At 43.2% G+C, this 12,306-nt stretch overlaps 1 protein-coding gene across 2 annotated transcripts in view; it reads left to right on the top strand.

Annotated features, from left to right (window-relative positions):
- Positions 1 to 8,867, top strand: part of myocd (myocardin) — a 117,807-nt gene extending 108,940 nt beyond the window's left edge. The window contains exons 6-14 of one of the 2 annotated variants that reach the window (XM_053413878.1): positions 1,262 to 1,366; positions 1,478 to 1,791; positions 2,234 to 2,390; positions 2,473 to 3,006; positions 3,676 to 4,173; positions 4,696 to 4,842; positions 5,201 to 5,329; positions 6,414 to 6,471; positions 6,744 to 8,867. In XM_053413878.1, coding sequence (XP_053269853.1) covers positions 1,262 to 1,366; positions 1,478 to 1,791; positions 2,234 to 2,390; positions 2,473 to 3,006; positions 3,676 to 4,173; positions 4,696 to 4,842; positions 5,201 to 5,329; positions 6,414 to 6,471; positions 6,744 to 7,279 — 2,478 coding nt within the window. In that variant the 3' untranslated portion in view covers positions 7,280 to 8,867. The remainder of the gene's footprint in view (positions 1 to 1,261; positions 1,367 to 1,477; positions 1,792 to 2,233; positions 2,391 to 2,472; positions 3,007 to 3,675; positions 4,174 to 4,695; positions 4,843 to 5,200; positions 5,330 to 6,413; positions 6,472 to 6,743) is intronic. The other variant, XM_053413879.1, reaches the window with a different exon arrangement.
- Positions 8,868 to 12,306: the final 3,439 nt, after the last annotated feature.

Raw genomic sequence — 12,306 nt, 5'->3', positions numbered from 1 at the left:
CTCACGATGACCTCACTCCAACGGCCACCATCCTGCAACGGTCGCTGGATTCAAACTCGTGCCAGAGCAGAGTTGTTTACGTCCATTGGACTCTGTGCCTGTGACACGTTCCAACTGACTCCAGTTTGAAACGTCTGTTTAGAACTTTCTGGAAGAGTCTTCGCAGAGGGAGGATCAAGACATTTTTGGGGATGATGCTGTATTTGGATTACAAACTGAGTGTCCTGCAAACAGTCTCCACACGTCCTCATTTCAACTGAAGGGGATATCAGTGCAAGCACAGAAAACAGTGAACCTAAGCCTAATGGAAGGCAACAATAAGAGAGAAAAGTTTATGTGTGCTGAATCAATAAAATCAAACAAATTAAATTACTCTTATTTTTATTTTTATCATACTGTGGTCAGTTTAGCGTCATTGGGCATGAGACCTTCGTCAGTGGAATGGGATATTATAAAAAATTCCAATCAGAGACTGCACTGTTAGGTCCAACTTCAAAACATTACTCAAAACCGACTTTTCAGACCTGCTTTTAATGTCTGATTATGACTTTCATTTGATATTTATGGCTATTTGCTTTTCTCTGTTTACACCAAGTAAAGTGAATTTGAGGCCTGACAAAATGAATTATTAAGCACAGATGTGGGGACTGGGATCGAACCGCTTTACCTCCTGATCCACAGTCGCCCAGTGGCAGTAGCAGAAGTATCATAAAGGTGGAACTGTTCTCCCAGTGTGCAAATGCTTCAGCAACAACTGCTTTATGATCAACAAATTTATTTAGACACATTTTAGAACACATCCACAAACAATGACTCCTTTATAATGTATGGTTTTGTGCTAAACTGCGACTGTGGTGGTCATTCCCATCACTGTGGTTTATTCATGAAAACTGGTTCTTGTCAATCTGAGTGACCTGCTGATGCCCGTGACATTTGACGAGAGCTTGAATATAACTGACCATAATCATCCTTACGTATTTATCCCACTCTCCAGCTTTAAAATGAAGCGATAAAACAAATTAAATATGTAAAGGGTGAGAGAATGATTGTATGGTCTAATCTATTAATCCTCAGGGAGTATTGAAATAGCCGGCTTTGTCCAGTTCAGCCTAAAAAAACTGAAAGAACTGCTGTGTCGAAGTTGCTCTGGATGGATACAGGGAGATATTAAGTCGCATGGAACTATCTGATAGTCAGACTGGAAGAAAACATAAATATATGACTTGGCAGAATCCTATATCTTGTTTTTATTTGTCAACAGGGGGGAGCAACCAGAGACCCACCTGATCAGAGCCACGATGAAGGGCTGTCCGGTGCCAACAACAGCTTGGCTACTCCCCCCATCCCTGTTCCTGCTATTGTCAAGGTCAGCGAACTCTTAAACACCTGTTCCACTGACTTACCCCATTTAAAACATTTTCAAATTCCTATTGAGCATCTCAAGCTCACACTGTCTCGCCCTCTTCACTCCAAACAGTCCAAGACATCCGACAAGAACCGACACAAGAAACCCAAAGATGTGAAGCCCAAAGTGAAGAAGCTCAAGTACCACCAGTACATTCCTCCAGACCAGAAGGCCGAGAAGTCCCCCCCGCCCATGGACTCGGCGTACGCGCGCCTCCTGCAGCAGCAGCAGCTCTTCCTACAGCTGCAGATCCTCAGCCAGCAGAAACACTCTCACGCACATCCACAGACGCAGCAGCAGCAGCACACACACTCAACACAGGCCCAGGCTCAGCAGAGGCAGCCGACTTTCAGCTACCAGCCTCACCTGCCGGCCCAGACCCACAAGTAAGTCCAAGTGATGGTGAATAAATCCTCTCTGGACCATTCAACTGCATGCTGTTAAGGTCGTCATCAAAGCAGTGAGATTGCATGTGGAGTCAGAGAGCGGGAGAGAGAGAAGTGCTCAGTGCATGATGGGAGTTCCTCCAGCAGTCCAGGCCTATCTAAGGGATTGTTCAGAACTCACCTGATCCTGCCTTAACTATAATGTTTATCAAAAAGGAACGCTTTAAGTCTAAGCTTAAATGTAGAGATGGTGTCTGCCTATCGAACCCAGAGTGGGAACTGGTTCCATAAGAGAGGAGCCTGGTACCTGAAGGCTATACCTCCCCTTCTGCTCCTACAAACTCTAGGAACCACAAGAGAGCCTGTATAGTGATATTTTTATAGGGTATACCATAAATATGTTGCTGTAAATGATTAATCCACTTTCATTGTGTCATTGTAGAGGATCCAGTGAGCAGATATCGGGATGCAGCCCAAGTGGCCCGTCCAGCACAGCCAACAGTAACTCCTCCTCTCCAGTGAAGAGCACATATCCCAACCAAAGTAACATCTCACCAGTCAAACCTGGGCCCCTGCCAGCCAATCTAGATGACCTAAAAGTAGGTGCCAGGGGGAATTAAATAAATCAATCTGCACTGGACAGGCAATCTAATCCCATCCCTCTGTTTCTGTCTCTGTCAGGTCTCAGAGCTCAGGCAGCACCTGCGTATCCGAGGCATGCCTGTCTCAGGTACCAAGACCGCCCTCATCGAGCGACTCAGGCCCTTCAAGGACTGCAACGCCGGCTCCTCGCCCTCAGGCTCCTCCGACATCACCACGGTGACCTTCCCCGTCACACCCACCGGGTCCCTGTCGTCCTACCAGTCCCCGTCCTCCTCCAGCGTCCTGTCTCAGGGAGGCTACTATCAGTACCCCAGCACCTCCTCCACCCCACCCATCTCTCCGGCCTCCTCCGAGCTGTCCCTCAGCGGCTCGCTCCCCGACAGCTTCAGCGACGTGCCCATGTCCTCGCCGACGCAGTTCGCCCTGCAGCCGTCCCCGGCCCAGCTCAGCATGGAGGACGGCCTGGCAGGGGGCCACCAGGGCAGCGGGGGACAGAGGGTGGGGGAAGGCAGAGCCATGGACGGCCTGGAAGCTGAAAAGGATAAGATGCTTGTGGAAAAGCAGAAGGTGATCGAGGAGCTGACGTGGAAGCTGCACCAGGAGCAGAGACAGGTGGGTGGCATGATGGAAAAGTGTACCAAGTGCCACTTTCAAATTAAAACAACATAAAAAAACATATTTTTAAAAAGACAGTAATGTGCCATTAGCAGTGTGTGCCTCCATATGATTCCCAGGTTTCTTGGTGACGTTCTGTAAAACATCCAAATTAACAGTGAAGTCAAATCTAGGGTATTTGAATTAGAGACTACAACACAAGTGGCTGTAGCTCCAAAGCATAAAGCAAATATAGCCCCTCTCCTTCTTCTGATTTATCACAGTGGAGGTACTAAAAACAAAGTGGCTCTTTTTAACAGCAGATATTTTGAGCTGTCATATTGTAGGAAAAAGAACTGGACATATTATTACCATCGAAGAAGGCTGTGTCCCATTTAGTGTGAGCCTTGACAGTACAGCCAACGTGCACAGGGAGATCATTCAAACTCCACACAGAAAGACCCCAGCTCAAGTGATCCAAGGAAGTACATATGCAGGATAATGACTCAGATACAAGCCCTTTGGATTTTAACATGGGTTGCTAGTCACACACTGTGCAACAATGACATCAAATTATCACTTATTCTACTATTTAGGCAGAATCTTACTAGCTGTTTTTTTCATGATATCCCAGGATCATTTCACAGAAAACGTTGACATATTTACCTCTGTGACCGTGCTTGTTAGGTTGAAGAGCTGAAACTGCAGCTCCACAAGAGGAAACGCTGCTATGGAGCAACACAGGACGCCGTCCCTCCTCCCCCTCACCCCTCCATGCACCACCAGCAGACTCCCACCATGATGGGACAGCACTTCTTTGGGGTGACTGTAAAGCAGGAGCCAATGTCCCTGTCCTCCAGCTGCCCTCTGTCCAATCCCAAACAGCTAAAGAGCCCTCCTGGCATCTGCATGGAGGATATGGGGCACTGTAACACCTCCCTCACCAATCTGGGGGGGCCCGGGGGGCCACAGTGTATGGACACGGCCCCCACCACAGGCAGCCCCTCCACCATGTCCGCTTTCCTCAGTCCCCAGTGCTCACCGCAAGACTCTCCCAATGCAAAGCCTTCCAGTAGTCCCCAGCCCTCATCTCCTAACAACCCCTACCTGCTCTCCCCTACACTGGGAAGGGACAGCTGCGGTCACCACCACCCCCCAGGCAACAACAGGGCACGCAACATGCAGGTATGAATCCCGGTTATAAACTGTAAGTCAAGTCATCTAAAATAATACAAATGTAATAAGGTGGAGCGGCATATTATCTCATACAAACATGCAACTTAGTTCTCAATATTCCCACATATACAATTTGTATTACTTTGGAGGACTGAAACAGCCGAACTTTTAAATAAATGCTAGAAGAAAAAAAATGACCCAGCCCAGTTTAGGATGTAGTTATACCCAGCTATTTAATCAACATACAGCCACAGATATAGAGAAATAAACAACTTAAAAATGAATTAATTATCTAAAAATGTAGGAATAAGAAATACATGCCGCGAACATGGCCAAAAATATTCATGAAAATCGGTTGAGTAGTTTCCACGTAATCTTGCAACTCACAAAAAAGACAAACAGGACTGCCTTTGTGGAGACTTTAAGTTTTAACCTAGGCCTATTGAAAATATCTGTTACCACAGTATATCTCTAATGTTGCCTTTCTGTCAGTGCTATACTTGGTTACATTGGATTATTTACTAACGACAGATCCACCAGAAGAGCGGTGGCCAGGCGGTGAACTGCTCCTATACTCCTGACCAAAGAGGCCTTCAGGGAGACTTCCCCCCCTCAACTGACTGTGGCCTTAACCACAGCAGCGCAGCCAAAGCTGACAGCCAGAGCATGCAACCAAAGGTAAACGTTCACGTCCGCGCCAAAGTGCATCTGCAATGTTGTCACGTTGATACTCGGTCTGAATCACCTCACGTTCACGTAACCGTTTTTTCTCCTTTCCATTAGTTTGTGATCTGTCTGACTCTATATGATTGTCCTTTTGTCGCGAGGTTCATTGTCACTCTTGTCACATCTCCACTCTAAGAGTTCATCCGTTTTCATTACATATTCCTTCACATCAGCGACTCCTTTACCAGAACACAACGCCAAACCCATTTCCTACAGTTAAATGTGTCATATGAAGGGATTAGTATTAGTATACATGACGGCCTGTTGTAATTGGAGGGCTAATGTCACTTTTTACCTATTTCTCATATAGATTTCAGTATTGCCCTCTCCTCGGCATGTTGGCCAAAAAAGCCAGGTCTCTTCCCCTGCCTTCAGTAGCTCAGATTCAGATGCTTCTGACTTAAGACAGCCCCCATGCTATGAGGATGCAGTGAAGCAGGTAAACTCAAATCCATGATCAAATTCAGTAGATAATGGCTGGCCAGAGATTTGATTTGATCTATCGGCGTTGCTGTAATTCCACTTTTCCTCCTTTCTTCTTCTTTTTCTGTCTCATAAAGTCCATCACCTCTATTGCACCTCTTTCATTCATCCATTTGCTTTGTTTACCGCACTAACTTTTCACCCTTTATTATGTCTAAGGCACACTGGTGTTTTCATTGTATATTACTAAATATAAATTAACTTTTATTAGTTGAATTACTTGCGTTTAATAAATACATGTTTTACAACTAAACTAATATACGTGTCACTGGCTGAATAGTAGTAAAAAAAAAAAAAAATACTAATATATGTCTATACTAGTTTTGAAAGTGTTTCTAATCCAAAGTTTGTCCATAATACAATTTTATTTTTAAACGGTAAAATGTCCAGTTCAGTATATATGTATCAGAAACTCTATTTCAAACTAAGAACCACACAGACTGAAGGAAATTGCTTCTTTTGTGGAGGAGGAAATGTTTGGTAGTGGTCGGCTGCAAGGCTACTGTCGGTTGTACCTGCATGCAATTATTTCTTGAAATCTATTCTTCTGCAATATGGCACTCATTCTTTTTTTTTTACCTCTCAAATTAAGAACTGATCAATTGATTATGGTATTTGTGTCACAAGTTAACTGGTGAAGAACAAGATTTCTGTCAAAATATAGAGAAAGCTTGTTTGAAAGCTCCTTTTTTGGATCATAACACCGATGAGGTTGCAGACATAGCAAGCTAGCCAGCTAGCTTAATTCGACAGTTTAGCGTCTGAAGGTGGCAAAATAACCGGGCTTGCTATTATAATACAATAATAATAATAATGCAGTTTTGCAGTCATATGCTAGGATCCACACAAACTTTTTCTTTTGGCCTAAGGCTAGAAAAACTAGTAAATTACTTTATCTCAAATCTGAAATTCTGAGTAAACTGCTTGAAAGCTTGCATATTCCCATGTAAAATCCTTGAATATAACTTAATTCAATTTCAATAGTAAAAGTATTGTTCAGCCGGTAAAATGTACCTCTTCTTTATCTATTCTTTTTACAGCAACTGACCAGAAGTCAGCAGATGGATGAACTTTTGGATGTGCTCATAGAGAGTGGAGGTAAGGTGAAATTCAACAATAGTCACCAGGAATGAAATTGTAGCCCGCACCGTTACTGCATGTTGCTGTAAAATCCCCACGTAAATCTCCCAGTGCACTAGCTTTACAGTTCACGTACGAGTTACCCGCCCTCACATTGGTATCAGATCCCAGAACCTGCTGTGACCCTCCCTCCTCTCCTCTTTCTCCTAAAGAGATGCCAGCTAACGCCAGAGAAGAGAGGGAGAGGTCCTCTGTAACCAAAGTTGTGCCTCACATTACTGTGTCCCCAGGGTATCCCGGCCTCCTCATCCCAAGGTTCCACCGTCACTATGAGCACCTGTACCCCGCACAGCAACCGTACGACCACTCAGGCAATCACATCCCAGAGAGCCACCTGGAGACTCTGCTTGGGAGTCCAATCGGCCGGGGAGGGGAAGTGGCCCTTCTTAAAATGGCTACCGAGGACGGGGTTGAGGACGAAGGGAACCGAGAGGGCGAAGGGTACGGCAGCCCCCACAACCACCACCGCCACCCTCACCATCCACCACAGGACAAACTCGTGACCAACAGAGATCAGATGGACACCCCTCTGTCGCCCATCAGCAACAAGGTGTCCCCCTTCCCGGAGGTTCAGGGGATGGTCAGCATGACGTTCAGCGAGACGCCGTGGGAAACGATGGAGTGGCTGGACCTGATGCCGCCCAGCTCAGCCACGGCCTTCAGCGTCCCCCCACCCAGTGGCCCCAGCATCTTCAACACAGAGTTCCTGGATGTCACAGACATGAACTTAAACTCTGCCATGGACCTCCACCTGGAGCACTGGTGAAAGCAACAGCACCCTATCACAAGTGCTGGCTAACCACAAACTAGCCATCATCACACACAAAACACCAGCTTAAGGGTCTCTATATGAAGCAGTGACATCAGCTCTGACCCTACCAAAGAACAACTGAATTCAGCAAGTACCTGAATTAGTTTCTTGTTATACCACATGTCACATTATGAAGAGTAGACCATTAGCCTTCATTCAAATTCAAACTTTGTTGGCTGAGTCAGAAGTTGTACGTCAGATTATATTTTTGCTTACTTCCTCGACTTCATTGAAATCAGGTTCTTCTGTTGACGTGATACCCAGAATCCAAAGACAAGATGCTTTTTGACATGATCGATGTCTCTTTGGACAGCGATGCGCACAACTGCCAAATAGGTATCTCAGTGGACACATGAAGGATTTTTCTAGATAATGGAAGGACGTGATTACAGTGCTTTATACCAACACCTTATGCAATATCAGTGTTAACGCCACCTAGACTTGAAGACACATTTTGACAATCCTTTCTTTCTGAGTCTATGTTTGTATTACTGGAAAAATGAAAGGAATTACAAGGTGAATTGGGTTGTACGGCCATTTTGTAAATATCAGAACCATCTGTACTGACGGAGAAAAGTTGACATCTGCATATTTTGTCGGTGGTGTGGAAAAGGTCACAAACCCCAAATTTAAGTGTATTACGTAATCAATTCCTTATATGATGTAAATATGACAAAAAAAATCTCACTGTGCACCTCTAGCTTAATACACTTTTGTCACAGGTTGCTTGAATGTAGAATATGTGTAGAAGTTTTTGTCATTCCTTTGAAGGTCCTATTTTTATACAAGTTTCTTTTCACTATTTGGCCTATTTATCCATAGGGAGAACATTATGGAGAGAAATTAATTCCATTGAACACCATTGGTCTTATCGTGAGAATCGACAGACAAACTGTGCCTTATTTGCAACAGCTTTTGAATTACTACCATTTTAATACCAATTTCCCTTCCACAATCTTATATGCCATGACAGCTATGGACTGGTTTTGTTAAAGAAAGCTCCAACATATGTCAGTTTTACTTTAGCTGCAAAATCTGACGAATGTAAATGAAAAACTTCATCTCTATTTTAAAGTACTTTTATTTTTGTCCTTAAAAAAAATTCACCCTTTCCATCTCCAGACCAATCACGTTTATTTATTTTTGTGTTTTTATATTTATGCTTTAACCTGTATTTATACTGTCATTCCTTTTAATAGATTGGGGCTCTTTAGGATTTACCAGGAAACTCCAGTGCTACCACTCCGACTACGGACATTTCTTTGTAAATCTCTTAAAAATGTGATGCAAAGTGAAGGAACCACTTTGAAAAGCCATGCTTTCTTAAAAAACACTTTTCCTTAAAGAATCATGTGAAGTGAAAATGCCCATTATTAGCACTTGTGAATAGGAAAATGTAATATATTCAGACCTTGACTGTGAATACTGCATATAAACACAGCACGAACATGTACCAGGGGCCAGCCTAGACCCACATTAGTCTTTCAAACCACCCTTTAAAGTTGTGTGTTGGTCAGTAAGTGTCTGTTGTTTCAGACATGTACAACTCAAAGGAATAGTTTTTCATGTTGAGATCTATTAGATTGGATGAGATCACTGATACCACTATCATGTCTGCTAAATATAGGGCTAATGCTAGCAGCCTGTTAGCTTAGCATACACAAAGACTGGAAACAGGCTCTTTCCAGAAGTACCAATCGCCTTAAAGCATGTTCATCTTACTTAAATGTCCAGTGTGTTAGATTTAGGTGAAAGGGATCTATTGGCAGACATTGAATATAAACTAAATTGTACAAATTGTTGTTTTCTTTACCATAAAATGGGCCCTTTATATTTAAATACTTTGTATTTACATGAGTTCTCTCTACGGAAGCCGCCTTGTTTTTTACAGTCGCCCAGACTGGACAAACTACACACCTTTTATGACAAGTGAAGGTGACTACCACAGGTTCTCTTTTCTATTTGGAAGGGGAGGGTGAAGTTAGGTGAGGGGTATTCAGCTGCAACATGCAACTTAACCACTAGATGTCACTAAATTGTACACACTGAACCTTTAATGAGCTTCACCCTCTTTTAGCCACAATGATCCTTTCCACAAGATTAGGTATTTTTTGTAATCTTATCCAGCCCCAGCATCTTTGAATCGCCCTAGCCTGTTTTATCCAGCACATAATCCTTAAGCACAAATTATTGCTTTTGCACTTTGTTTATTTGCTGCAAACGAGAGCCATATTTGCCATTTCTCCCATACTCCAGTCTTGATGCTAAGCTAAAGTGACCGCCTTCTAGCTGTTGCTTCCTATTAACAGGAACAGCTACTAGCCTGGAATCAGTCTTCTCATCTAATCTCTGCAAAGAAAAGTGATCATTTCTCAAAATGTCACCATTCAAGTGCACTGGCCAATACATTTCTTGTATTTAGTTATGTCCTCTGTAAACATCTGTCTCACTTTGTGTTCTGTTTTGACCAATTATTGCTTTGTTTCTGTTACTTATTAAGTGTTGCACTTATGAAATGGTTTCTATGGTTACGTGTAGGCCTATTAATGCCCACCTTTAATATAAGACAAAGCTGGTACCCTTTACTTTCTCTTGTTGTAAGAATATCCACTGGCCTTTTTTTGTAAATTTTATCTGGGTTCATTTCACAATAATTTTCCCTTATTAAGAAAATAATAAAAAACTAGGGCTACGTTGTAGCACTTGCGGGCCCGAGCACCCGCACGTTGAAGCCTGTTGCGGTCGGTGGAGAGAGCGATCGATGACCAAGCGCACATCATCGATCGAGCATGCACTTCTCCACGTTGCATGCGTTTTGCGCTCTGCGGCAGTAGGTTTGCCAGTAGGTGGCGCCATCACTATTATTACGCACAGACATATAGATCTGTTCAAGTAGGCGCTCTGATGTAGCGTGAGAAATTTTGTGTCAATTGGACAATGTTTCCGCAACTTAATTTTCACACTGATCAATAGGTGGCGCTATGATCCTGAACTAATATTCATATATGGAGCTGTTCTATTCAGGATTGTGATCATAGGTCAGTAGTTTGGAGCCGGTTGGATAATGCAGAGTGGATTAACAAAGTACTTCCTGTTTCCTGGCGAATCAGTAGGTGGCGCTATGACACTGAGGAAATATTGACACATAGAGCTGTTCAGGCTTGGACTCTGACCATGTGACAGAAGTTTTGTAGTGATAGGACAATGCACAGTGGAGTTATGATAACATCGTGTCCTTTGGCGAAGGAAAATCCTGCGCCGCACATCAATGTTTACACGGTTTGAGGAAACGTCACAATTCTGACCATGATCTAATGACTTGACTGATCTGATTTGAGCTGTATATTGTAAATCAGCCAGGAGCAGTTCATCAAAGTATAAAACATGTCACTTCCTGTAGCCACCAGGGGGCGCTGTAATTTCAAGTCATAATTTCTGTGTAGATGTCATCAGGATGGCACCCTTGTCTTACATGTCTAGTTTGGACTCGATTGGACAATGTATGTCCGAGATACAGAACCTCGTGTTTTGATGGCGTTTAATCAAACTCAAGACGCCACGCCACGGTCACACGGTGTGACGAAAGGTCAATCTCTTAATCACTTTTTATCTCCATCTTGTTGTGATGGCACTGATCTTAATTTGAAGTTAATCTGATGAAAGCCCTGGGACAAGTGCATCAAGTAAAAATGTGGAATATGGAAAAAAAATGGCCACTTAATCCAAAATGGCGGCCTCCCTGTTTGGTCAAGCATACCTATCCAAGATATTTTTTTGTTTGTTATGAAACGACACATGTCCCGATAGATTTGTATAAATGTCGGCCATCGTAGTGCCGGGGTTGCCCTATAGGGGGCGCTGGTCAGTTTTTTTGCCACGCCCATTTCTTAAAACCATATGAATATCTTCAGGGGGGGGCTGTTGTTACACACATGTAGTTTGAGAGAGATAGAATCATGAACACTGAAGTTACAGCAATTTCGTGTTTCACGGCGAGTTGATGAACTTTAATGCCACGCCATTCATATGGCGTTTGACGAAAAGTCACGGTAATCTTATGTCTTCATTGTCAATGTCTTGGGACCCATTTGATACAGTTTGACATGGTTGAGGTCAGTGGATGAGGAGAAATTCATCCAAGTGTAAGACAAGCAAAAAACAAGACATTTCCTGTTGCCACCAGGGGGCGCTGCGGTTTTAAGTCATCATTTATGCATAGATGTCATCAGGCGGGGACTATTGTCTTACATGTCTAGTTTGGACTTGATTGGAACATGTATGTCCGAGATACAGATGCCCGTGTTTTGATGGCGTGTAACCAATTTTTAACGCCATGCCACGGTCACACGGTGTGATAAAAAAAAAATCCCTCAATCATTTTTTATCTCCATCTTGTTGTGATGACACTCATCTGAATTTGAAGTTGATCTGATGAAAGCCCTGGGACAAGTACGTAAAAGTAAAAATGTGGGATATTGCCAAAATGGCCACTAAAAGCAAAATGGCGGACTTCCTGTTGCGTTTTTCATAATGCTCCATGAGACTTTTTTTCATGACTGGTCACGATACACCTATATCCAGATTTTGATGAAAATCCGTTATGTGGAAACCTAGGGGCTGGTTCCAGGGGGCGCTGTAGAGCCATTTTGCCACGCCCAATTCCAATTACTCCAGAATACTAAAATATCCGCAGACCTTGAATTTCCTGCAAAGTTTCATAACTTTTTGAGCATGTCTAGACCCTGAAAAAGCCCCCCAAAGGGAAATAATAATAATAATAATAATAATAATAATAATAATAATAAAAATCCTTACAGATTCAATAGGGCCTCTCACCATTCGGTGCTCGGGCCCTAAAAACACATCTGACAGAAGCTTCCATGTTGCTTGGCCACTGATTTGCTTTACTATTGTAAAAAACAGTATTTGCCTGCATCTCTGTATACTACAGAAATAAAAGCAATAAAGTTATCACATCCAAA

This window comes from Pleuronectes platessa, chromosome 21, assembly GCF_947347685.1.
Source record: "Pleuronectes platessa chromosome 21, fPlePla1.1, whole genome shotgun sequence".
Lineage (NCBI taxonomy): Eukaryota > Metazoa > Chordata > Actinopteri > Pleuronectiformes > Pleuronectidae > Pleuronectes > Pleuronectes platessa.
This window is presented reverse-complemented; position numbering and strand designations above follow the sequence as displayed.